Raw genomic sequence first — 27,676 nt, 5'->3', positions numbered from 1 at the left:
TGTATACATGTATCAAGCTTTCAGATGAGCTTCCAAGATACTTCTTTTTATGTGCTGTTTTAAAATGCTCCTGCTGTTTTAGAAAAAAGTTTTCTATTTTTTGTCTAGGGCTGAACTGGAAACCATCAAGCTGCTCATATTAATCTGTTCAACTTTATGATTTATTATTGCTCTGCTCTTTCAATCTGTTTTCTGTGCCTCAGATGTGCAATAAACTCCATATAGTCAGCCCCATCTGCTTCTGTCTACACAGGACATGTCCATACTGTCGCAAAAGCAGAAGAACAAATTTCCTGATCACCAATATTGCCTCGCACTTTTGGGGAAGCCGCTGGCTCTCCAGGAGGAGAAATTTCATATGCGAGCAGCTTGAACTCAAAATAGCTCCTGGTGCGAGCGGTGTGGATGCAAGCAGCTTGAGACCGGAGCGGTGACAAACATGACCTTACATCCAAGCAGTGTGGCTGCCAGAGTGACATCACACCCTGCAAGTGCTGGGGGCACACAGGGGCACCACTCCTAACTGGGGTGCTGCAAACAACTAACAGCGTTCTCATCAGCCAGAGCAAAAGGTGGCTCCATATTTGTTTAAAGCTTGCTTTTAATTTCTGTACCTTATGTAAGGATTCCTCTTTGTCTCACCCTTTTCACCAGTTTTGAACATTCAAACCACAAAACCAGACTCAAAGCTATGGAGACAAAGATGTATATGCATTCAATCTCTAGTGATATGCCATATCACATCAAGTGTCTTTTCAGATACTCAGAAGGTTTGGTTAACCTACTCTGTTGCTGCTTTTGAGTATCAAAACCTATTACTGTTTTGTAACTATGTTTATATTTGACAGAAATTTTAAATTTCAGGTATTTGTAAAAGTTTAGATGCCTCACGGGTAGTAACAGCTTATGATGCCTCCATCCATCAAACGGATGAAGCAAATATTTTTTCAGTTTTATTAATGCAGTAAATGCACACAGTGTATATGATGCTAGGGACTGTTTTAAAAATACATTAAAACTATTTGCCATATTGGAAAGGTTTTAACCTTGAGTCAGAGGTGGTGTTTTCCCCTCCAGAGAATGTTTTTACATATAATAGGAAGATAGAGGTTACATTGCTTAAGGGTTTTATTACATGTGCTTGCTTCTGGATAATATATTATGTATCTGGCATCCATTTGCATAAATGCCCAATGAATTTAAAATTAAATTACATTTGGGAAATCAATTTCTGGCCGTCTCAATAAATCACAAACATTTGAGCTATAATGTCTGGATGGTGGAAAGGAGCTGAGTCTTGTATGTGTCCCTAAGGCTCAGGAATTCTCTTATCAGCCTTGAATGTTTTTAATGTGATCATTATTTATGAGAATAAATACAAGACTGTGAGAAAGGTTAAAGAAAGGTGAAAAATTTCAATTGCGATGTCACTAAAGGCACATATGAAGCAAGAGAGATAATAAAAGCACCACATAGCAATTCAGTGATTTACCTGCTACGCCAGAGCCAAATCCCAATTCCAAATCAATACTTTGCAACTTATTAGCCCATCTGCAGGAACAGAGATTCAAGGCTGCCCTAACCCAATAAGGGCGCTTAGTGAAGTGTGTTTAGTGAAAATCAGCTGAAACGTGTTCCATTTACACAGGGAACCCACCCACAAAAAAAAACCAAAACCACCACAACAAAAAAAACAAACCAAACACAACACGGGAAAAAAAAAAAAAGGAACATTTTCAGTGTTAAATCAGATACTGTAGAGATAGCAGAGACATGGCAGTAAATCTCTGTTACCGCTAGAACAAGATACTATTTGGTGAAAGAGAAACGGGTAGCACTGTGCATTAGAGATATGATAGGCTACCAAGATATAAAAAATAGCATTAAATAAGATTTTTTTTTTTGAGGATCATAATCACTTTGGGAATAGCCGCTAAAAGTGACCATTTAGGACATAAAGAGGGTTGGTGACAAGGCCTGGGGCAGTGTCTGAATGGGTTCCGGAGTGGGGTTAAGCATATGCATGGCTGAGAGCCACCATTTCCCATTTCCATTGCTGGCCCTAGCCTTCCTGTGAGCAGCCCAGGATCAAAGTCTCCCCCGGATGCTTAGGAAAACCAGCACTTGGGATATCTCTCGGGTGCCCTGAACGGTAACATCCTGTGCCCCACTTAGACTTCATCCACTCAGACCACACGGACAAGACATCCAGCGTGCACGCAGGCATCAGGAGCTTGGGCTCTCTCCCCCTCCAGAGTCTTATCAGGGCTGAGGAGCTCAGATGAAGGCAGCCTGCGAATGCAGCTGAAGAGGTTCCAGTAGGGATGGTGAGTCAGTCTGGTCTTGAGAGCAGATCCAATATCCACTTAACCAACAGACAGACTGGATTTAGATATTGAGTATGAGAATATTGTAAGAGGATTTCAGTGATGTATCACTACGGGAGAGTTAGTTTCCCAACTATAACTGAAGAAAAAATGGCAACTGGTAAAGATGGAGGTAGTAACTTGACAAAAAATAAATATAGTTACTTGAAAATTGTGAAAGTTGTCTTAAAAACACCTGAGAGGCATGTGCAAATATGTGGAATCACTGTTCATGAGTAGTTTTCATAAATATTTCGGTTAGACAGCAGCATTCCGCACTTCAAAGTTATGAGTTAGAAACACATTGGAATCATGAGAGAAGCCTGGTGAGTTTATTTTATCCTTATACTCTTTTTATGAGCTTCTGAAAGCACCATGATAAAGTGACTCTGCAGAAAAACGGAATAATGTCTCTCCTGGCCACATCCTGCTAGCACCGCCTCAGCAATCTCATTAGAAACAGCAAGAACTGGAAAGCTCTGCCGATGGAGAACTGAGACTAGCAGGGCCTACAGATTTAATTTAAAGTTTTAAACTAAAACACATTTTCTGCGATGACACAATTAGAAACACAGAAACAGATGTGCAAGATTTTGATGCCGTCATGAAAACATCCTGATGCATAATGGATCCAAAACCAGAGGGGGGATCTGAAGCACTCACATCCTCCATCAAATCACCTCTCGTGGCTAAGAAGCCACACACACGTGCCATGACCACGTCCTGCGATCACTAGCAGCACCCTGCACCGTCTTTCTGGGCAGATTCATATCAAACAAAAAACAACCTGCTTCAGCATGGATGCGAAAAACGTCAGCCCAGTCAGTAGGGAGTTTTCAGCAGATACCTCTTGTCCCAAACACAGGCAGCCTGTGCACGGCTGCCCGGTACATCCCAGGGCAGAGCAGAAAGGATGTGCAAGTATAAGTTAACTCAATTCAAGACAAGCAGAACTGGAAATCAGCTAAGAAGAGCTGTCTGCGTTTCAGAAACTTTAGTTTTAAAAGGATCAGCGTAAAGACGTCTCAAGTTTACAAAATAGGGCATCTGCAGGATGTGAGTTTACAAGTTTTTGTCTATTTAAGTTTCTGTAATGAAACCTGAGACTGAAAAAGTACTAGATAGATGGGTGACGGAGGCCTGATAAGAGCTGTTTTGCGTGTGTGTGTGTGAGCTGCCTTGCAGATGTTTCCACAAGCAGCGCTCACGGAGGGATGTGAAGGAGTTTGAGATCCCCTATAAAGCATGTTTGGCCGTCACGTCCCGGCAGACAGAGCCCAGAAATGGCTCCTGGCAGCACCTGCAGCCTGGGGGGCTGCCGTGCTTAGCCCGCGAGGGGAAACGCAAACAGAGGGCTTATTCTGGCCCAACAAGGGCGATGCCACAGAAGACCAAACACGAGTGAAACGCAGGAAGGAAAATAAGAACGAAACGCGCCACGGGCAAGCCCGAGACCCCTCTTCTTCCCGGTGAGGTCCGGACTCGCCGCAGGGAACGGTCCGGGGCAGAATCAAATCCTCGGTCCCTCGGGAACCAGCTCCAAACGCCCGCCCGCCTCAGCCCCGCGCCCCGCCGTCGTGCGAGGGCAGCGGCCCCGCCGCACCTCCGCCGCTCCCCGCCCGGCTTCCCGTGCCCGGCCCAGCGGGACCGGCCCGCTTGGCTCGACCGCCGGCCAGCGGCGGCGGGCGGGGGAGGCCGGGGGAGGTGGGAGGAGACGTGGGAAGGACTTCGGTTGCCACTACAAATCTGGTGACAGAGCCGCCGCCGGCACATGGCGATCGGTCCTTCCCGCCACACGCTCGGCAGGTGGGTGCGGGGCGGCGCGGTACAGCCCGGCCCGCGGGCGGGCGTGTGGGGAGGCTGGGAGGGTGCCTGGCGGCGCCGCTTGTTTGCCCGCGGGGCCCACCCTGCCGCCCGCTCCGCGCCCGTGGGAGGGGAGGCGGGAGCGGGGATCCCCGCGCCGGGCGGACCGGGGCGGGGGGGGGGTGCGGGGTGCGTGTGTGCCGCCTCCGCGCGGCGCTGACGTCGCCGAGGGGCCGCTTGGAGGAGGCTGCGGCTCGGGGCGCCCAAGATGGCGGCAGCGGCGGTTGACGGGTGCGTGCGGGGGCGGCCGGCGGGAGCGGGACGGCGGCTCTGCGACCCCGCCGCCCGGGGGCGGTCTGCGGCAGCCCCGCGGGGGCAGGTGCCCGGCGGAGGGGAGCGGAGGGCGGCAGGGAGGGAGGGAGGCGGCGGCGCCACTTCCCGCGGGCAAGGGGCGGTAGCGGAGGGGCATCTGAGAAGGGGGCGCCCGTTGCCGCGGGGCGAGCCGGGCACGGCGTGGGGCCGCGGGAGCCGCCGGGGCGGGGGGAGGGTGCTGCCGCCCTGGCGACGGCTCTGGCAGGGGAGCGGGGCCCCCGGGACCGTCCTCCCTCGCCGGCCGCGGGCAGGAGGTGTCCCGCCGCGCTCGGCGTGTGGCGGGGAGCCCGGCGGGCCCCTGCGTGAGGGCCGGTCCCTTCAGCCGTCCCGGAGGGGTCGGGAAGGCGTCGAGGTGAGGGAGACCGAGGGAAGGAGGAGGGGGTGGCGGTGAGCGGGGCGGCGGGCAGCAGAGCTGCCAGGCCGGCCGCTCGGGTCTCCTGCGTGCCGCTTGTTGTCGGCGAGAGGCCGGGAGTCGCGCCGTGTCGCGGGGCGCTGGGAAGCGCTGGAGCTTCCTATCGGAACAGTCGTGGGCACCCTCGTCCTCCGGCATCGAGCCGTGGGTGAGCTTAGCGGGAGTGTCTTTATTCGCGGGGGCCGTCAGAACAGGAGGCAGGCGTCGTCCGAGGAGCTGTCAGCGCAGCCAGAGATGCTTATTTTTCTAAATGGGAAGAACCGTCGAGTGTAAATCCAGCCTACTAAGAAATGCTGTGTTTTCCATGCTTCCGTGAAAGCGCTTCTATCCGAACTATTTGTTTAGTTCGAATTCTCAACTGCAGGAAATGCGCGGTTATTTGTCTGGAGACGTTGAAGGTAGTGCTGTGCCGGTGGCTGGTGCACTGGTGTAAAGGGCTACTTCTAGGAGCATACTGTATAGACATTCCTTAGCTGGCGAAAAGAGAGAAAAAAAAATGCTAAATGGCTATCTGTATGTGTGGCTTCAAAGAAAAGACGCTGGGGCTTTCTCGTCAGAGGCTGTACTGTTAGAAATCGAAAGTAATTTGCGAAATTTCTTCTGGGAGTGCTGGTTTGATTTTTAAGTCTTACTGTTATGCCTGCAGGACTTGTACTGCAGCTTGAAGTTCTGCACATCAATGTTTTGTCGGGTTGTTTTCCTTTTTTTTTTAAAAAAAATAAATTAAATGGTTTAAGCAAGCAGTAAAGCAGTGCCTTCCAGTTAGCATACTTGCTATCTAAAACTTTCAGATGTTAAGTTCCCATGATTCCTGTTTTTTCAGATATTAAACAGGTACTCTGAACCTGGTGAAAAATCAGTTGATAAACTGTCGTCTGATTTATTAATGGAACACATAAACACACACACACACGTATGCTTATATGCTAGTAAAACTATATACTGGATTTCTAGTTCAACGCTTGAGATAAACTTTGATTTTTTTCATTTACGTGCCAAACAATTAGTTACGAAAGTAATTAAAAGGGAAAAATATTTCCTTTTGTTTATATTTAGAGTTACAATTTTAAAATTTATTAGAGTTACAATTTTGAAATTTATCAGCTGCGAATATTAATCTTCTTGTTTACGTGGAATACAAATCGGAAAAAGAAAGTATTTTCATGACTTCTAAGTTGTTGTTTTGTGACATCGAGTACTTTTTCAGCTCATGAGTTACCCCAAAACGTACATTTTGCCAGCCGTTCTTTAGTGAAACTGAAGAAACGAGCACGTCAACAAGGTTGAAATATGGTTCAGTGAAAAAAAAAAAAATCCTATTCTGTATATCGTTCTTTCTTGCTTGTGAAACTTTGGCGCAAGAAAGGACTTTTGTGTATCTCTGTTTTCCCAGACGACGCTTTCGGTAGTGCTGTTCTGTGTGTTAGTAGTTGTTATTTTGCTTACTACTTCAGCTCAGGTCTGTGCTGAGAACCCAGGGGGCCTGATCTCTGAAGTGCTGGTCAACTAATTCACAGTTTCTTTGTGTGTGTGCACAGAACTGAACCTCGGGAGGGAAGAATGCAGAAGCTAGCGCTGAATAATTTTCTTTAGGGAATTTTAACGTTAGAGCATTTGCTTGTACTATTTTATTCCAGCTGCAGCTTTCTAGTAGGCGTGGGAACGAGTATGCAGTATTTTTTAGGTTTCTTCCACCACTATCTGTCACTTCACTGCTGTTCCCCCCCCCCCCCCCCCCCCCCGAGCTATTCTATTTTGCCAAGTCTTGGTTCTAAGGTATGGTTTTAAAATTTTGTGACTTGATTCAGTCTCAGTACTTCAGTGCTCCACGTCTTTAAACATTCGTGCTGTCAGCGTGCTGCTTGACATTCAGCTGAAGTTTTCTTAGTCTGTTTTGTACTTTTAGCTTTTTTGCAGTCTTTTCGGGTATTTCTGTCTTTTTGACCAAGCTCTGCATTTGGATTTCTTCGCGTTTTCTTCAAAGAAAGACTTCTCCCATGCCAAGACGTTTCCTTCTCCCCTCCCCCCTTCCACCCTGTCTCCTTTCTCCATACGACGACGTAGGTGGGAAAAAGCCATGCTGGCTTGCTTGCTGGGGGGGGTGTGAGCTGGGGCTTTAGGTCTTTCACTTCAAGGCGCTGATCTTGCGCTTTCGTGGAATCGCGTTGTTTTTGCATGAAGAGCTCGATTGTGCAACTCTGGTTTACGCAGTGCTTGTCCTGAAATCAGCGCACTGCTTTTGTCCACAGTCCAATATCTGCTTACGTTGAGGCATGTCAGTAGTTTCACTCTTGATAATGTTTTTAAAATGAAGAAAAAAACCCCAAGTTTCTGATCATGTAATATTAAAAAGAAGGAAAAATAAGGCACAATGATTACACAGTGACTTTAACAAAACCAGAAAGGGTCGACCTGTCAGACCTCTCTGACTGACAGCATTGCTGTATGTGACAGCCCTGTGGGGAAGGCAGGGTTTAGTGTTCCTTTTCTGGCCTGCTCGAAAGGACTGTTACTAATATGTTGTGCAGGAGAATCTGTTTCTCTTAGCTCAAAAACACAAAGATGAGTCTTGTCTCTTAAAATCCTGTCTACCGTGTTTAATTCTTGCAGCACACTTTACATAGGTATTACTTTAATATTCCAGGAAGAATTAGCATACTTGGTTCAACTCTGAAATTTACGTGAATTTTGTCAGTGTTAGAAAAGCTCAGCTTCGTTGAAGAAAACAGGTTGTCAGACTAGGAGAAGATATGGGATAATGCTAGTGGTCTTATTTATAAAAACAGTAGAAAAAGCAAACTTAGTACGCACAACCATTTGTAAAAGAATCTCATTAGCAGCCTATGAATAGGCTGCCTTTAGAAGGAATGAATGTTATGGATGCTAGCAAGCTGAAAAAGTTCAGCAAGCCATTATTTTTGTGATCTGTTGACCATAGCACACAAGGGATCTCGACCTCCCATAATACGCTATGGCTGGTACTTAATCTGGGAATTACTGAATGGGTACCCAGGGGTCATGGCGCCTGGAATTCCTCAGTGCAGTGAGTATGGACTGGAGACATCTCTTAAATAAATTGAACGAGGATGATTAATATTGGCATGTAAAATGTGTACGCTTTATTAATTTTACTACAGCTGACTCAGCCTTTTCCATGTTACAGAGTAAGACCTACACAACACATGCCGTGCGGGATGCTGGCTGCATTCTTAGAGAGTTATTAGAGCCCTTCTCCTGGTATCTGTGTTGTAACATTTTAAAAGGCACTAGCCATGGGCCAATTAACTGATCAAAGCCACTTTTTGTTAAATCTTTTAACTGCAGTTTTTATCTAAGTAACAGATGAAAAAGAAAGCGGCTTTCCTGTCCAGCTGCAACTTTTACCTCGTTCCTTTCCTTAGCAGTGTCATGTCATTGTATATTAGGGTTGCCTCAATCTAATGCTTATTCTAACCTAGACGTCTGTTCTAAATTGTGTATTTCTTGTGTATTTCAGAATGGTAAAAATGAAAAAATACTAGCGTATGGAAGGATAATAGCTGCAATATAATCTTGGGTTTCATCTGGCAAGTACTGTGCGTAATGATACTGGTGCTGTGTGTGATTTAGCCCTTCTAGTCAGTGACGTTGCAGGCGCAAGCACCCCAGATAAAATATTATCACTTCCTGACACACCATTTGTCTCTAGATGATATCTCTCAACTAGAAATAGTCGAAAGAAAGATGATAAAAACATAAAGAAACAATGAATCACTGTCTCTTTAATTTTTATTACTCAGAGCCTGCCTGTTTGTTTTAGGCAAATGCACCTTATAGGAGAAAGCAAATACAGCAGCTTTGAACAAATAAGTGCTACCACATAAACTTATTAAAGGAGGTAAGCCAGTGCTTGCCAGACTTTTAAGTGATTTTTTTGAAGACATGATTAGAAAGGTTTGTTAAAAATGCAGGTTTTTGTACGGTTTGCAGCAACTGAAGTAGGTATCTAATGGTATTTTTGTCTTATGAAGAAATCAAGTTCTGCTTTTCCAGGTCACTGTTGTGTTTTTTTTTTTTTTTTTCCCCCAGAGGTGTTAGGATGACATATTAAAATATGCTTATTGAAGATGTATTATTGTAGAAAGCACTGGTATAATGGGCTTGCCTGAGCACAAAGGTGCAGTGATTTAATTGAAGGTGTGGTTTAATTAAGGGTTTGAGTTGTATAAAGCCTCATTTGTCTGAACTGTTGGCACTGTGTAAACATCATAAATTTAAGTGAACTTTGCACTTCTGCACCTGTACCCTTAAGGATAGAATTAATAGGAGCATTTTAGAATCACAGAATGGTTTGGGTTGGAAGGGACCTTCAAAGATTATCAAGTCCAAGCCCCCTGCAGTGAGCAGGGACACGTTCCACTAGATCAGGTTGCTCAGAGCCCTCTCCAGCCTGACCTTGAATGCTTCCAGGAACAGGGCATCTACAACTTCTCTGGGCAACCTGTCCGGTGTTAAGTTATGTTTGTATCCAAACTCTGTAACAGTGTCTTTTAACGAAATGAGTGCTCCTTCGAAAAAAACAGGCCTAATCTAAAGTGTGGCTAGTATGCTTCAGTCCTGATCCAGAAGGTACTGGGAATTTAAGCAGTGGTGTTCAGACCATTTACTCTGAACGTCATACTGCTGCAGATAATGTTGCTTGTGGCTCCACATAACTGGCTGCCTTAATGTGTTTGATGGGACTTTGTTGGATGGAGATTGTGATCTTAACCTCAAGTGTGAGTCTGGTGTACTGACACCTGTAAAAGTGATACAGTTGGGTATTAATGAACTGTAACATAATTTTTTTTTTTTTTTAGTTGCAGATTGAAATATCGTGAACAGAAAATAGTTTGCATGATGTGTTTTGCCAGTGTATCTCTGCAGTTTCAGTTTTAACAATGGATAAGTGTAAGCATGTAGGACGTCTGCGACTGGCCCAAGATCACTCCATCCTGAATCCTCAGAAATGGCATTGCGTGGACTGCAATACTACCGAATCTGTGTGGGCGTGCCTCAGCTGCTCACATGTGGCATGTGGAAGATATATTGAAGAACATGCACTAAAGCACTTTCAGGAGAGCAGTCACCCAGTGGCATTGGAAGTAAATGAGCTGTATGTTTTCTGTTATCTCTGTGATGATTATGTTCTTAATGATAATGCAACTGGTGATTTAAAACTGTTGCGAAGTACATTGAGTGCAATCAAGAGTCAGAACTATGAGTGCACTACTCGAAGTGGGAGGACTTTGCGTTCTATGGGTACAAGTGATGATTCTTACCTTTCACATGGTGGTGCCCAGGCCTTGCTTCGGAATGAAGACCGCATGTTCACGGCTCTCTGGCACCGACGGCGTGCGTTCCTGGGCAAAATATTCAGATCATGGCTTGAGTTGACACCTACTGGAAAAAAGATTTTGGAAGAGGAAAGGCGTCGGGAACAAGAAGAGGAAAGAAGAGACAAAGCTAGGAAAAGAAGACAAGAACGAAAGCGTGAGTTGAAAGCAGAGATGGAAAAGATGCCTCCAAGAAAGAGCAGTCGTTTACAAAATCAGATTAGAATGTCCTCAAAAACAGCACCTTGCCTGCAAAAAACATCACAGAATGTGGAATCTGTGGCAGAGTTGAAAGAAACGTATACCTCAGATGACGTAAGATTGAAAAAAATAAGTGACTCTCCAATTAAACGAAGGCCCACGGTAACTCCTGGGGTTACAGGACTGAGAAACCTGGGAAATACATGCTATATGAATTCTGTCCTTCAGGTATTAAGTCACTTACTTATTTTTCGAGAATGCTTTTTAAAGCTTGATCTCAACCAAACTCAGGAACTGCTGGCAACAGCAACCAATGGTAAAACCAGATCTTCATCTAAACACCTAACAATAGCTGCCTCAACATTACATGTAAATGAGAACCAAGAGAAAGGAAAGGGATCGTCTTCTGTGAGGCGGCCTAGTTTATCCTCTGGATTAAGTGGAGGAGCATCAAAAAGTAGAAATATGGAACTTATTCAGCGCAGGGAGCCCAGTTCAAAGCATATTTCTCTCTGTCATGAGCTACATACTCTGTTCCAAGTTATGTGGTCTGGCAAATGGGCGCTGGTGTCTCCTTTTGCCATGCTTCATTCTGTGTGGAGACTAATTCCAGCCTTCAGAGGATATGCCCAACAAGATGCTCAGGAATTTCTCTGTGAACTTTTGGATAAAGTGCAGCAGGAACTGGAGTCTACGGGGACCAGATACCCAGCTCTCATCCCTGCTTCTCAAAGAAAACTTATAAAACAGGTTTTGAATGTGGTTAACAACGTTTTTCATGGACAGCTATTAAGTCAGGTATGTTTTATGAGATTTTTTTTTTTTTCAAGTGTGTAATGATTTGTAGTAATGGATTTCTACTGCTCAATGATGGGCATACTTCAAAGGTTAATAAATTTATAACTACTGAGGAGGGATGGGGAGGATATAATACATACAGATTCAGAAGAAAGGTCATTTGGGTACTGCTAAAACTTTCAACAGAAGAGTCACCTGATAGACATAAAAGTATTAAATTTGGTATTTTCAAGCACACCTTTGCAACTACTGAGAAATATCTGTCTTTGCTATTAAGCACCGACTAGTTTGCTGGAATAAAGAATTAACAATTTTAAGCATCTAGCTTATCACTATAGTGATACGAGACAAAAGGTGTTAAGGAAGGTGTTAATCTCACCTAAGTGGAAACTGATTAGGTAACGGATGTCAAGCAGGATATTATTTCAGTAAATAGCCTGAATTTGAGCTCATTACTACAGAGTAATTGCGTGTCATGGTGCTATGTAAGAGAATACTAGCACTTTTCTGTTACAACACAAAGATACACAAGACTCTGTCAACACAGGAACCAGATTGGTGGGCTGGAGGCAACAGTTGTTTTCCTTTTTTCTGCCTGACTACTTTCCTTTTTCTTCTTCTTCTCGGCTTCCTGTTAAGCACTTCGATGTGTCTGGTTACTATTATGTGTATCCCAACTGTGCGTGTGTAGAAATGTCTGAGAACTGACTGAACAAACAAATGCTGGTTTTTGTTGAATTAATGAATTAATCTAAAATATGATCACATTGCAGTAGGAACACAGGTTGAGAAAGTGTTGCCCCCCTGGAATTGGTCTTCAGTGTGCACGCACGCGTTACTGAGGGAGTGCAGAGGCATTTAATGAATATGTTGTGTAAAGGAGTAGAGGTTTAACACAAATTAACAAAAATGTGGATGTTCCTATTATTCTGGCTATTTGATTGGTGGTGCAATATTTTAGTATGTGAAGCTAGAAATCCAAGTGTTTTTTGAATAAAGTAGGATTGTTACTGCTATGGTATCTATAAACTTTATATAATACGGTAACGGGACTTTTAAAATTAGTGTTGTTTGCAACATATGTTAGCTTTTAGATCATCTTAGGTTTTGAGTAACTACTAGAAACTGTTATATCTACTAATAAAACCAGATCATCCTCTACCTTCTGTTTAGCCCAGTATAAGAACATTTCTGTTGGCACACTTCCTTACCTCAGGGTAGTTAACATATCTTGTATCAGGGTTGCACTAATTTAAGTGTCTAGTGTGTTATGTCATTAAAGCTTTCTATTTGAAAAACACATTCCTCTCCAAAATGCTAACTTTGTTAGTAAGACAAAGTAATTGCCTTGGCTTGGTTGCATTCCAAGCTTTCTTACAGAACTCATTTTTTGGAAGAATTTTCAAGGCTTTGAAGACACAAGCATTATTTCAGTAGTACCACTTCTTTCACACGTTTTTCAGCTTTGTTATGTTGAGGCTTGTTACTAGAAACCCTCCCACCTTCCTGAAACCAGGGAGGGGAACAGTGAGAATTCACTCAAGTGTCATGAGTGAGACTGAAAGGGAATTCAACAGTTTTAGCTATGCTGTGACTACAACACACAGCTCTCTTACTGCAGCTGGTCAGCGTCTGTGTGCAAAATACAGCCTTGATGAACTTCAGAATGCCTAGAGTGACAGGAACAAAGAGAAGAGTATTGAGGCTCTTATCTGTAGTAATTTCTCCCTGGCTCTAAGGCAGTTCCCACAGACAGTGTCAAACACTTTACCTCCTAATGATCCCTTTGTCTTCTGCCACTCCTTTGTTCCAGTTTAGTCTTCCCTAGCACTTTTGAATAGGGTAAGTATTAAAAGCAAAAGGTAACCCCTGAAGATTTACCTTTCCTCCTCGATAAAATTTACTCAGGTCATGTTAACGATTCAGACCCTTGTGTTTTCTCATGGAAGGATGAGCTTTAAAAACTTAGGCAATTACTTTCCTCAGTAAGACTCCTGCATCATGATTTCACTAGGCCTTTCAGAATTGGCACAAACTACTGTAATTAAGTTAACAAAAAAGCCAAGAAAACGTCCATGCAGGGCTGAAGAAAAAAAAAGAAAGACTTCTTGCTATGTCATCTCATCTTTGACAATGTTAACTCCTTTTGAAAGCAAGCAGTGTACGCTTTGTCCTTGTAGGCTTAACTTGATAAGTCCCCTACAAGCTGTAACAGTATTACAGTTTCTCTCTAGAAGATACCTGGAGCCTGCTGCATTTATTAAAAATAGGATGGTATTTTAGTCTAGTGTATTTAATAAGCTACAGCTTAACTCAGTGACTAAGGGGAACTGAGAAGCTTGTTTCTGTATAGCAGTTGCCTTCTGTTTTAGGATCACTAAAAAGGTTGTTATACTTACTGTCCCTTTGTACTGAAAACGTTAAAGATTTTTGATTCTGTGAGATACTCAAGTGCGGTGAAGTCAATCTTGACTTTCAAACCTCAGGAATACTATGAACTACTCTTGATATAGGACGGAGAGGATCACTTACAATGCTGAAAAGCTGTATGTTTACTTGGTTTTCACATTACTTTCACATGTGCAATAAAACATTTTCCCTCTTCTTCTAGCTGTTCTATTTTAACTTGAAGGGAATTTGTAATCCTGAGTTTGCCATCATTCTGTTGTTATTGAAATAGCTGCCTGGTTCAGTACTGTAACTGAATTTAGGATACAAGATTTAGAAAGGAGAGGGGTTTTAGAATCTTATCAGATTACTTTTTGATAATTATAAAAAGCTTTAGGTGATGCCAAAACAATTGCACCTTTTATGAGTTAGTTGTTTTTATTTTGTTGTGTTCTCAGGTGATTTAAAGTAATCCTCCTTATCTACCACTTGAAATCTTTTACTATTTTATGGAATACTAAATTGAGTGATGAGTAACTCAAAGAATAGCATGGGTAAATTGCCTCTTGAATTTTTTTTTTTTTTTAAATTATTATTATTCCAATATCCTTTTTAGGATTAGAGCTTTTTACTCTGCAATACAGGTTGTGAAACTTCAATACCCAGTACATCCAAGGGAAGTAAAGATAGGATATATAGCTGCAAAACCCTTCCCCTCTATTCTTTCCTTTTTCACATGCTAGTCTTCCTCTAGCGATTGCCTGGATAAAGTTGTGCTATAGCACTTACTGGGCAAAAGAGTCTTCATCTTGTAAACCTGTGCTTTCAGAGGCAGATTTGCTGGAGCAGTGGTTCATCCCTCTCAACTTTACTATGACTACAAGCAGATGCCAATGTGTCTACTAAAATCTCAGTTGTTTTCAGTGCCTTGGTGCCTCTAATCTTGTGGAAGATACCCACTGTCTCCTGTCCTTGATCCTTCAATCGGAAAGGAAGAAAATACTGCACTATGAAGTTATGTGTGTGCCACTGGTAAACTGACCCATCCACAGATCTTTGAAGTACACTTCAAGAGCTCAAGTAGGTTAGCCAACACCTCCCTCAAGAGTATTTGGCTTGTGTTTTTAAATGTTCCCAGATAAATAGCACGGTATGCAACATTGCAAAATTATCTATATTTCAAGTTTTGTCCATATTAAGCAAGGAAGTGGGCAGGTATATTAAAAAAAAAACAACAAACAAACGGAGATTGAAATAGCAGATTTTAGCTTTCAAAGTAAATGTATATTTTCAGCATTACATTGAGAAAATTGCATCCCACATGTCCGCAGAAATCATACTAAGAGAAACTCTGGTGTGTGTAGTTATACCAGCATTAAACTTTTAGTCAGGATGATTTATACTGGGAGGAGGGAGACAGGGAGACTTGTATGACGTATTTGTGAAAGATGATCTAGGACACTACCCTAGTAGATCTACAAAACTTACAGATACTGATACTGGCAAAAGCTTATGTGTAGACATAGCTTTTACCTCTTGAAGCTCAGCTTTTTAACTAAATTGGTTTACGCCTAGGATAGTGTTAAGTACGCAGGTTTTGATTGCTTGAAAGTTAGGGCCATTTTAGACTCCATTTTTGAAGATTTTAATAATTAATATTGGCTCAGACAAAAAGTCTGAGTCAAGACTATCAAGACATCAAAAATAGTCAAAGAATAGAAGTGTGCTTCTGATACAGCTTATTTGGAGACACTCTTGACATTGGAGTATAGCACACATATGTCCCAGATGAATTGCCCAGAATAGCTGTCCCCAGTTCAACCCATATAGTAATGAATCTTTCTGAAACTGAGAAGTGGTAGTTGCCAACGAAAATAGATACTGGATATTTCATGTATCTTGTGCTTTTTGGCCACTGTGTTGGTAAAACCTTAACAATTTATTAAAGTTCAGAATAAGCATCTTGTCATGAGAATTGCCAGGGGAAAAAAAAGACTTCTGTAAGCCAGACAAGATGATTCTAAATATTTTTACCTACCTTTAAATAATGCCAAAATAATAATTCAAATTAATTAATCTCTTTGTATCCTTGATTTTGTGTGTGAAGAGTTGTAAAGGTATGTTTGAGTCTAATAATAACAAAATAACTGGTCAAAATAGCCACTGAAGATCAAATTCCAATGATTATTTAGAAAACGTTTTTGTTACCAAAGATTGTCTTTCCTCAGTTGCTCAGCTTTCATTCTTCATTTTTAGGACAGCTTCTTGACAGTTAAGGTCACGTGCACACACACACAGAATTGTTGAGGTTGGAAAGGACCTCTGGAAATCGCCTAGTCCAACTCGGCTCAAAACAGTCAACTAGAACAGGTTGCTCAGGGCTGCGTGCAGTCAGGTTTTCAATAGCACCAAGGATGGAGAACCACAGCCTCTCCGGGCAGCCTGTGCCAGTGCTAGACCATCCTCACAGTAAAAACAATTTCTTCTGTCTCAGCGGAACCTCCTGTGTTTCAGTTCGTGTCTGTTTCCTTTTGTCCTGTCACTGAGCACCACTGAGAAGAGCTTGGCTCCATCTTCCTTGTTCCTTGCCATCAGGTGCTTACACACAAGGATAAGATCCCCCTGAGCTTCTCTTCTCCAGGCTGAACACTCCCAGCTTCCTCAGCCTCTCTTCATATGTCAGATACTTCAAGCCCTTTCATCATATTCGTGGCTCTTTGCTGGTGTTGCTCCAGTAAGTCAATATCTTGTACTGGGAAAGGCAGCACTGGGCCTAGCCCTCCAGCTGTGTCTCACCAGGGCTGCGCAGGGGCGAAGGATCACCTCCCTTGACCTGCTGCTGATGCTCTGCCTAACACAGCCCCAGAGGCTATTGGGCTGCTTTGCTGTAAGGGCAGGTTTCTGGCTCATGGTCAGCTTCTTCATCAAGACCTCAAGGTCCTTCTCTGGGGAGCTGCTTCCCAGCCTGTACTGGTGCCTGGGGTTATTCCTGCCCAGGAGCAGGACTTGACGTTTTCTTTTGTTGAACTGCAGGAGGTTCCTGTTGGCCCATTGTCTCAGCCCGTCTGGATCACTGTGTCATGGTTTAGCCCAGCTGGCAGCTAAGCTGCCTCACCTGCCTCGATGACATCGCTCACTCACTTCTTTCCCATGGTGAGGGGGAGAGGAGAAAAATGTAACAGAAGGCTTCAGGGTCAAGATAAGAACAAGGCAGGATCATCCACCAACCATGGCCCTGGGCAAAACAGACTCAGCTTGGGGACAAATCAATTTAATTCATTAACAGTTGCTTGAGAGGATAAGCCAGATCTTAAAACACCTTTCCACACTGTGTGCCCCCCTGTCCCCTTCTTCCTGGCTCTACCTCCTCCCCCAGCCGCATGGGGATGTGGAATGGAGTGGGTTGCAGTTGTAGGTCATGTCATCACATGGTGTTTCTGCTGCTCCTTTCGTAAAGGGGGAGGACTCCTTACACTCTTTTCCCCTGCTCCAGTGGATCCCCTCCTCATGGAACACAGTCAACAGACTTCTCCAACATGAGTCCTTCCTACTGGATGCAATCCTTACCCATCAGATTGCTTCAGTGTGGGCTTTTCCCATAGAGCTATGGCTTCTTAGGGCACAACCACCTGCTCCAGTGTGGGGTCTACCACGAACTTGAAATGCATCTCCGCCTCATTGTCAGCTTCCAGCAGTGTGGGGTCCTTCCCAATGAGATAATCCATGACCTCCCTTAGGCACAGGCATCTCTGCTCCAGTGTTGAGTTCTCCACATGCTGCAGGTGGATCGCTGCTCCACCATTAATCTCCACAGGTGGCAATCTCCACGGGTGGCAGGGGGGCCGCCTGCTGTCTCACCATGGGCTGCAGGGGAACCTCAGCTCTGGCACACCTCCTCCTGCTCCATCTTCATGACCTTGGTGTCTCTGTGGCCATTTCTCCCAGGTCTCAGTCCTTTCTCTGCTACAGCAGCACCGGGTCTGACTGGCCCCATGAACCTCGGCAGTCCTGGCAGGATGAACTCTTCCCAGCAGGTGCCCCAGAGCTCCCCAGGCCGTTGCACCGTGGTCATCTCCAGTTGAGTGGTGGTGGCCCAGTGTGGGCAGCCACCCTCCCAGGAGGCTAAGGGGCCAGCCCCCCACCCTCCCCCTTTCTTCACTGCAGGTCCAGGCTGGTTTGGGCTCCTTTGTCCCCTTCTTAAATAGGGCATTCACAAAGGTGCTGATGGCTTGACCTGGCCAGAGACCAGACTGACCAGTTTTGGAGCCAGGGAAGCTTTTTGCAGCTATTTACAGAGACTACCTCTGCAGCCCCTCCCCTGCTACCAAAACCCCATCACATAAACCCAGCACACTCTGGAAAGGCAGCACGACCCTCTGGTGTATCAGGAGCTCCTCCCTGTATTGTGTCATCTGCAAACTTTCCAAGGGTTTAACAGGATCGGCCTCAGTGTCAAACCCCCGGGGTACACTGCTAGCGGCTGGGCTCTGGCTGCATTTCGTGCCGCTGACCGCAGTGCTCTGAGCCTGGCAGTTCATTCAGTTGCTGGTTCACCTCGCTGTCTGTTTATCTAGCCTGCATTTTATCATTTTTTGTGTGAGCATGTTATGGGATCGTGTTGAAAGCCTCACTGAAGTAAAGATAAACAACATCCACTGTTTTCCGCTCATCCACTGGTTATCTGTACCAGTCATCTCATTGTAGGGAGAAGGCTAATCAAGTTGGTCAAGTGTGATTTTCACATCATAAATCCATGATGCCTGCTCCCAGTCATCACCTTATCCTTAATATCTTTGGAAATGGTTTCCAGGATTATTTGCTCCATCAGACTTCCCACAGATCAAAGTGATGGCTTGTAGTTCCCCAGATCCTCCTTTCTGAAAACAGGAGTGACGCTTTGCTTTCTTCCTGTCCTTCCTGTCCATGGGAACCTCCCCTGATTGCCATGACCTTGCAGGGGCCTTTTAAAGATGGAGGATGGTCTTCCGACGCCATCAGCCAGCTCTTTCTGTTCTTTCAGTTTAATCAGGGATAGTTTCTAATTCTGGGCAAGGAGAAGGAGAAGGACAATCGATACTTTCTGTGGCTAAAAAACGGCCCAGTAAGGGAGGAGAAAGAATAAGGTTTGTGCTAATTTACCTGAAAGCTGCTTGGCTACAGAATTCAAGGAAGAGAATTAATGTTGAATTATGAATGCAGTGTTTTACTGAACTGGTGCACGTTGCAAAGCAGTAAGTAGTTGTTGATGATTTCTTCATAGAGTACTGTTGATTAAATTTAATGTAAAAAATCAAAAAATATGTAGCCAATGTAGTTCTAACATCTTTTTGGAGTGGTGAGGAACCCTTTAGGAACTGTTTTGTTTGAGGTGGGTTTTGAAAGTCTCTTGTGAGGATTCCACTGTGTTTGAATCTGGTGCCTTATGTAAAGCTCTTTGACTAGATTTCTATTACAGCAACACCAAACAGCAGTGAAAGTGAAGAGCAGTGGCTATGCAGATTTAGTAACAAACTTCCTCTACAGCAAAGTTGTGATTAGTTGCTGTTTCTTTTTAGGATAAACCTATCTTGGGCTGTCAGATTTTTTCCAACAATTCTTTATTTATTATAGCGATGCCTAGGAAGAACTAGCTTTTGATATCTCTAGACATACGTAAAAAAAAAACCCAAACGGTTTGGCTATTTACTGATCATGTTCAAGATGGAATCTGAGCAAAATGCCTCACCCCGGCCCCACACAGCATGGCAGAGTCACAGTGCATGGTGCTCAGAGAAATGAATATGCCAGAGACCGAATTAGATTCTAACCAATGTAGTATGTAAATTGTGTTTAAAGTTTTAAAAGGCAGTGCCTCTCCTTGCAAGCCTTGCTTCATTTACTTGCTCGACTGGTATATTTCAGGACGGGTTGGCTGAGAGAAGCGGAAATGTGCAATCTTTGGGTTATTTGAAGTCCTGCAGTTTTGGGTAGCGTGCTGTGAGTTAAATGTTGAGGCAGAATGCTGAGGGTGACTATTGTGCAGTGCTGTGTATTAAGTGTCCCACTGAAAAGATTATTAAAAACTGTGAGATCTTCAGGGAGGTAATAGGAGGATTTGCACTTGGACCATCCATGACCGTATGCCGATTTCTATATTCCAGTATTGGTCTCTGTGCTTTTATGTGTTGCCTGAATCACAAAATGGTTGTCAAGTTGCTTTCCAAATAGTCGAAGATGACATTTTAAGTTAATCTGTAGGAGGCCGTTGAAATCACAGACCACGGTTTGCTGTGGTTATGCTTGTGTTATTCTGTTAAACAGATACAGATCATTTTGATGATGGTGTATGCTCATCACCACAAAGTTATTTTTATAACCGAAGAAATGCAGTATGGACTGTCATGTGGAATGCCATATTATAGCAGAAATCTCTTTCTACTTTGCTGTGGAAAACTTCAATTACTACTCTTTTTATATATGTCTCATGTAGTGAAAACTTAAGTAGTAGTGAAAGCACAAAAATGGAACTGGCCGTCTTACTATTCTTAAAAATAAAAAAAAGAATCAGAGCAGAGATTGTAACAATTGTCTTTCTTCCACGCAAGTGCAGGAAATACAGGCAAAACAGTGGATGATGGAGTTGGCTTTTTCTGCAGCAATATGTTAACTATTTTCTTTGGCTGCATTTAGGCTGAATGCCATCTGGGGCAGTGGCTGTCTGTCAAATGATTGTGGGCACAATGATGCTTGTCTGAGTGGCCTCCGTGCTTAGCTTGAATCAAGCAATTTGATCCAGCTCTTTTCAGTCTGGCCTTTGGCCCACGATTGAATACTGAGCTGTAACCAAACTATTGTGTGTAGTACCGTGTTTCAAGGCATGAGAGGGTGGTCAGGGCAGAATGTAAGGTAGAGATTTCAGACTAGCTAAAAACAGTCGTTTACTTTCTTTGCTCTAATGTGAACTTCTCATATAGCTTTGTTATAAATGACAACATTACGGCTTCCTAAAATAGCAATTGTGGAATAGAATGGGGAGGTGAAATCGAACTCTAAATTTGTAAGATACAGTCATAAAAAGATACATGTCACTAACCAGATTGCTAGAGTAGACTTACTTCCCTATTACTGTTGTGCACACTCGTACCATAAAAAGTTACATTGGACAGATACATAAGTGTTTTTGCCAGCCCTTTGAGCTCATGTTTGGGTTCAGTTTGGTTTGTTTTGTTTTCATGTCTTGTTCAACCAACTTGTGAGCAGTTTATACCGTTTCAATGCTTTTCATTTAAAAAGAAAATCTGGGTTGCACTGTGTGAGTGGTGGTGGATGGAGTGTGAAATAAAGGAGTCCTGTTTAGGACAGGAGGAGAAGTGACGGGAGTGTTGTGAAGCCTGTGCTGATTGATGGACAGGCCAGTGCTGATGGATTCCACAGAAGGGTAGGGATCCTCCTACTTGTTGAGTAATCCAATTTGTAAGCTCAGGCCTGGCTAAGAAAATGCTTCCAACCTTCGTTCCAGCCCTGTTTTACCTCTTATTTACTACTGAGTGAGAGTGTGCACAGGAGCAGATAGCGCATGGCGACTGATAAGGTTGGGTGTACGCTTATCTGAATACGTTACTTTCGAGTTACTTGGCTGTTGGCAAGTATGCAAATCCCACATAACTCAATAGTTTAACTCTGCTGCAGTGTCGTGGTGAGGAGAAGTGTCTTGGATTTGAGGAAGTAAGTACAGCTCTATATCAGTACAGGATTTTGTCAACCAAATCAGCTTTGCTTACAGTGGCACGACTATTGCATCAGTTTATCTTTTTTGGTTTTTTGAGAGGCAAAATTTGGAAGCTGGATCAATTATTTGTTTCTTTTTCTTTGGGATAGTACTTACTAGCTAGTTGGGAAAGAGAATCTTAAAATAACCTAGATGATTAACATTACACACTAAATTTAAAACCTCAGAACTTGTTAAAATTGTCTGTACTGAATTTGTGTATGTACTTCATCCCAAGACGTTAATCTTCAGTGTGCATTCATGTGCAACAAATTCTTCAGTAACTCGTCAATTAAATAAACTTTTGGCCCAACAAAATCACCCATTTGTACAGCAGAAATCTATTAGTCATTCTGTGTTTATGCTGGAGTTAGCTTGAACTGTGGCCAAACATACCATTTTGTCTCCAAGTCTAGATTCCAGCTCTGAATTACTAATAGTTTGTGGCTTTGAAACATTGCCAGATGTTAGCACTTACAAAAGAAGCTCCTGTCAGTGTAAATTAAGAAGATTCTCCTCTTTCCTGCCATGTAAGTTAGAAGTTTTGTTTTCTAAGAACAAGACAGTGGCATTTTCTTCTTCCTTAGAACTTAAAACAACTAACAACTTTCCTAACTCCACCGCTAAACATGTGTGCTGATACACAAATACCCATGTGCATTAGGTAGCTAATGCACAGGTCGTGTATAAGCTGTTGTAGCTAACAAATGCATTAAATACTTACTCACAAGAACACCTAGGAGGAAGGTACCATAAGGTGACAGATCTGTCCTTACATAAATGATCATGAAATAAAGAAGTAGGGTGAATAATTATGTAACAGCAAACCTTCAGAGGAAAATAAAGGAGCTCTTGAAAAAAAGTGAGTGTGTTTTTACACTGAATTTCTTTAGAACAGCAACACAAAGGCGTGCCTGTGAAATAACAATATTTGGATCCCTTGTGGATTTTCATTCCTTTAATACTACATCTTTGTATTCATTGTTCCAAACAACTTGTGGTATTTTCCTAAACAGGAAGCATGCTTACAGAGATTTAATTTGGCAATTATTTACCCTTGTGGTGCAAACTTAAGGAGATATCACACCTGGCTGTTGTTCTCAGCTGATAAATAGCAGTTCCTTGACAGTAGGTCCTATATGAAAATTTTGAGTGCCTTTAATGTTTTTGATGGGAAAATTTAATTGTTGGGGAAGGAGGTGGGAACGTGTTGGATGCTTATAGAAGATTTGTCAAAGCTGTCTATCTGAGCCCTGTTAAAATTCAACTTATTTTCAGAATGCGTCTTTTCTAGAGCAGCGAGGTTAGAGCTGCTTGAGTTAGTGGTCAGCTGCAACTTTTAAGCCAATGAATACATTAACAGTAGAAAACTCAGGTAACTGCTCTTCAGGATTGTATTGTACTTTGTTCCATTGAACATACCGAGGGAACATATCTTTAGTCTCACACACAACACTTGTTATTTACTGGTATTTCTTTATAGCCCACATGAACTATGCTTGTTACAGTCTAAATGGAGTTTTCACCACTGCATAGGTTCAGCTGCTGACAGAAGTTACTCATCCACATGGATCGTGGAAGGGTGGAGGTCCTTTGGAGGAAGACTCAAATGATGTGACACCCTTCTATAAGCAGCTTGAGCTGGCTTTTAGAAGACTGCATTGCAAATCAATGCCTAATGTGTTGCCATTCCAGCATAGAAGAGCTACTGCTTTTAACTTAACTTTCCTAAATATTCAATGTTATCATAAATTAATTGTCCCCTGCTGTATTATCTGCGTTTTCCAGGTTGACTCACTTCACTTCTTGACATTTTATTTATGTTGTCTTACTGCTTGTCCTTTCCCTAGTGTGACGATGGATCCACTTACTGAAAGAAGAAATAAATTATTTTTACCTGTTAATTTTTCTTTGAAGAAGTGTGCTTCCTAATCCAGGCTTCCCTGGAAGACTTACAAAGTAAGAAGGATATGACTTTAAAATCCCCAGCTGTTGTTGGTTTTTTGTTTGTTTGTTTAAATTAACCTAAACTATAGTTTCTCTTCATGTAAATTTTCCTTTTGGAGTATTTCTTTTTGGAGAAAAGACTCCCGAGACTCCCATCAGCTGCTCTCTCTTGGACAGTCCCAGGCCAACCATTTTGACACTGCTTGCTTTCTCAGTAAAACATAAGAACACTTACATATTTGTGATAATAGTATTGGACATGCTGCTTCAGAGAAAAGAAATGAGGTGCATAATTTCTTTTGTTAAGTGACTATGTCTTGGTTTTGGTTGCATCAGTTATCTCTAGGGAAAAAAAATATTTTGGTTTGGTTTTTTAGAGCTATGTTAAGGTATGCTTTTAGCAAAGTAAGGTTTTGCGTGTAAGCAACTGGTGAAATATTGTTTTACAGGTTACATGTCTTACCTGTGACAACAAGTCAAATACCGTAGAACCTTTCTGGGACCTGTCCCTGGAGTTTCCTGAGAGGTATCACTGCAACGGCAAGGAGATGTCATCTCAGTATCCATGTCTGCTGACAGAAATGCTGGCCAAGTTTACAGAAACTGAAGCTTTGGAAGGAAAGATATATGCCTGTGATCAGTGCAACAGTGAGTAAAGGCAGTATGTACTCATGCATACGTTCTCTGTGTAAAGTATAAAGTAAACTGACAGTGAAAGTGTAGAAGAAAAATACTAAAAGTCTTAAAAGTATGTTGTGATCAAAGTTCTCCTTATGTCCTGGTGTGGTCACTTGACAGCTATTACTCACCACACTGAAGATGGAATTGTTCAAAGGATGTTTTAAAGTGTGATGCTTCTCTTAGATAAAGTCTGACCACACACTAATGGGGATTCTGATACTCCCAGCTGAAGAACCCATCAGCGTTTTTAATTAAGGTGACTAACTTAAGTGACCACAAATATTTCATACTTGCATCATAAAATAATCCTTGCAAAATGGCTCTCAGAGCATATCTTTTTTAAGGAGGCACATACCGTAGCTATTTAGGTCCACGCAATTTTGGTGGATAAATCTTAAGACTGAAATACAAGGCTGTTATCGAGATTTGTATTGTGTAACTGTGTGTTTGGCCTCAGCAAAACGAAGGAAGTTTTCTTCTAAACCAGTTATACTCACAGAAGCTCAGAAGCAGCTTATGGTGTGTCGGCTACCTCAGGTTCTCAGATTACACCTTAAACGGTTTAGGTAAGTAGTACCACAACAAACAGTGTTGCAAACTGACCAGTTCAGTCCTGCTCTTCCATTGTTTGGGATCAGTGTTTTTCCGCATCAGTTTCATTTCCATTTACTAGTATAATGAGAAACAGTTATTAGAAACTCCTTTTTCTTGTTAAATTCATCTTATTAATGTTTAAATTTACCTTTTGGATTCCAACTATTTTCTACTTTAATACCAAAAATTATTTAATCCTTCTTTTCAGTCAAAGCCTACTAACCTTGCTGTGATCTCTGTTGGTAGAAATTAATCTCGTGCTATCTTCAAGTAAACGTTCATATTCATTAACATACAAACCAAGATTGTATTCAGTGGAAATCTCACATAAACTTCATATAATGAAATACATTAATGCGAGTAAGGAAGTGGAGACTGCATCTCTTTGAGACCTTAGTCCACGCATTAGTACAGAATCTGCCTTGAATACAAAGGAAACTGAAAATGAGACAGAATAAATGAGAAATGCCAATGAGATGTAATACGCGGGAAGTACTTCCCACTCACCATTACACAGATCTTCAGAGGACAATAGTAGATGCCATAGACGCATTTTAAAAGGCCTCGGAATAAAGGAAAAGTGAAAGAGGAAGCCTAGGAAAAAAGTATGCAAATTAGCATACTAATAGACAATAGTAAAGACAATAGTGAAGATAACACTCGTTATGTTAAAATATAATTCAGAGTGCTGTGTTCTTTCTGTGGAAAAAGGTAAGTTTTTGTTTGACTTAACTTTCCAGGTGGTCAGGACGCAATCATCGTGAGAAGATTGGCGTGCATGTGAATTTTGATCAAATGCTGAACATGGAGCCTTACTGCTGCAGAGAATCCCTCAAGTCCCTCCTGCCTGACTGCTTTATCTACGACTTGTCTGCTGTGGTAATGCATCACGGGAAAGGATTTGGCTCAGGGCACTACACTGCCTACTGCTACAATTCAGAAGGAGGTAGGAACCAGCTGTGAAATAAGGAGCGTGGGAGAAAGAGCTGGTCATAATTCTGAACGGATAAGCTCGCTGTCTTTTCTCAAATGCAAAAGGGAAAAAAAAAAAAAGCTGAGCCGCCGGGAATGAGAATTGCAGTTGTGTAGACCAACACTGTTTAGTTTTTGTATTGGCTTGTTAAATGTGTTCTGGCTATAAACTCTTATAAATCCGAGGAAGCTGAGCTGGGCTTTTAAAGCGTAGAGGCAAATATACTAGGTCAGCTGAAGCAGTATACTGTTTCTGCACAACTTGTTAAAAGTGACTCGGTAATTAATTGTTAAATACAACACAATTACCTCAACATCAGTGTCCTGATGGCTTTTTTTGGGTGTATTTCTTCACTGCAGGATTTTGGGTACACTGCAATGATTCGAAACTCAACATGTGCACTATGGAAGAAGTATGCAAGGCTCAAGCTTACATTTTGTTTTACAGCCAACGACGTACTCAGGCAAACGGACATGGTAAAATACCGTGTCCTAGCACAGCTGAAAGTCAGCAGCACACAGAATTAGCTGACTGTTCCATGGACAACAGTAGCAGCTAATCCAAAGCCAGTTAACTGTGTGTATGGTAAAAGTTCAAATTGTCATAACTATATATTTTTTTAAATGAAATGGAAGTATGGTATTGTACTTTTTTACTTTGAATCTGTGTACAATGTTTATATACTTTTGTATTAGTTAAAGTACTCTTCATAATTGTTAGTAAAAGTTTTTATTGGCAGTAAATAACTTCCTAAGTACCTAGAATTTCAATACAGCTATTTTTTTAAGAAAAAGATTGCTATTTGCATTTAACTCTTACCTCAGGCTGGTTTTTTAAGCTGGTTTTGTATTTTGATAATCTTTTTGAATTGGTTTAGAAAAATGACTTTTGATGGGCAACTGATGTTTCTCTGGTTAATTTTCTATATATGCTTGTGTACATTTTATAGTGTAGTTCTAATGGTATCATGATTCTTACTGTCTGCAGGAATCGCTACTAGGTCTTAGAATATTAACATTCACCAGCAAGGAATGTTTTACGTGTCAAACAGTAACTGAACTTTTCATGGGGAACTTTCTGGATCTTCTTCATGACTGAAGTGAAATTATTTTGCAAGCTTCAAGGGAACTACACTAAAGATATGTTGATAGAATTTCTTAAAATCTGAAATTGAGGAATTGGAGCATGTACTTATTTTCATATAAGTATGTAAGAGGAGCGTTTAATAGCACAAGAACGTATCTTTACCAGGACTTCCGTGTTTTAGCCTTAACAAGCCTGACAACTCAAGTGCCAAATTCAAAGTATAACTTTGACAACCAGGGGCTTTTTATTCCAATAACTTAAAAAGCTTTCTTAAGAAGAAAACCAACAGAACCACACTCACCCACTCCCCTGTCATTGCTACACGAATGTTAGCACCCTCTTTCTTGCATTGGACAAGCTTACTTTAAATTACAGCAAGCGATGTCTGTTTTAGTAATCTCTAACACAAACCCCTGAAAAGAAGCTGTAAAATTTCTATGAAAGCATTTTCAATCTGACTGGTTTCATTAGCTACAACTGCTGTACCTTCTCCATGGTCCTACCACTAGCATTAACAGAACTGTGCATTGAGGAGAATCTAACAAGCAGGAATTATCAGTCGTTCTCCACTTATGGTTGTTAATACCAACTTAATTTTAATTGCGAAGTTATTTTGCATAAATCCTATGCAAATTGTTACCTCATCTTCTGCAAAGTTTATACCTCAATAAAATGCCTTGATGTGGACAGAAAACTATGTGTGTACTGGAATTAGTTCCTTTGTTATCATTATATTTTTTAAAAAAAAATTATTGTTAAACTTTGTCAAACATGGGTTAAGGCATTAAATTAGTGATGGCCAAAGTGGTCTTACAGTTAACAGCTGGTTTTAATCATGACTTTTCCTACCACCTCTATCTATGTTTCTGCAAAATGCCATGTTATAGCGAGCATATAGTGGCCTCTGATCTCGAACTTTCTTCACCTTGTGCTCACCCTAAGTAAATGTGAAAA

General features: G+C 42.2%; 1 protein-coding gene across 2 annotated transcripts; it reads left to right on the top strand.

Moving 5' to 3' along the window:
- Positions 1–4,137: 4,137 nt before the first annotated feature.
- Positions 4,138–27,410, top strand: USP44 (ubiquitin specific peptidase 44). Of its 2 annotated transcripts, none has more exons than XM_086610926.1 (6): positions 4,138–4,172; positions 9,792–11,306; positions 23,838–24,036; positions 24,527–24,635; positions 25,404–25,609; positions 25,996–27,410. In XM_086610926.1, exons 2-6 carry the CDS (start codon positions 9,873–9,875, stop codon positions 26,193–26,195), a joined length of 2,148 nt encoding a protein of 715 aa, XP_086467052.1. In that variant the 5' UTR covers positions 4,138–4,172; positions 9,792–9,872; the 3' UTR covers positions 26,196–27,410. The 2 variants fall into 2 exon arrangements, with proteins under 2 accessions (XP_086467052.1, XP_086467051.1); XM_086610925.1 differs by lacking the exon at positions 4,138–4,172 and adding an exon at positions 4,423–4,460.
- The last annotated feature ends 266 nt before the right edge of the window (positions 27,411–27,676 follow it).

This window comes from Tauraco erythrolophus, chromosome 4 (genome assembly GCF_009769465.1).
Source record: "Tauraco erythrolophus isolate bTauEry1 chromosome 4, bTauEry1.pri, whole genome shotgun sequence".
In the NCBI taxonomy this organism is placed as follows: domain Eukaryota; kingdom Metazoa; phylum Chordata; class Aves; order Musophagiformes; family Musophagidae; genus Tauraco; species Tauraco erythrolophus.
This window is presented reverse-complemented; position numbering and strand designations above follow the sequence as displayed.

What these genes read in the sequence shown, in the direction of transcription:
- USP44 (XM_086610926.1), top strand. Translation starts at nt 9,873, where the DNA reads ATGGATAAGTGTAAGCATGTAGGACGTCTGCGACTGGCCCAAGATCAC. An exon ending in ATGGACAGCTATTAAGTCAG is followed by an intron (nt 11,307 to 23,837) that starts GTATGTTTTATG and finishes ATTGTTTTACAG; the next exon opens with GTTACATGTCTTACCTGTGA. An exon ending in TGCCTGTGATCAGTGCAACA is followed by an intron (nt 24,037 to 24,526) that starts GTGAGTAAAGGC and finishes GTTTGGCCTCAG; the next exon opens with CAAAACGAAGGAAGTTTTCT.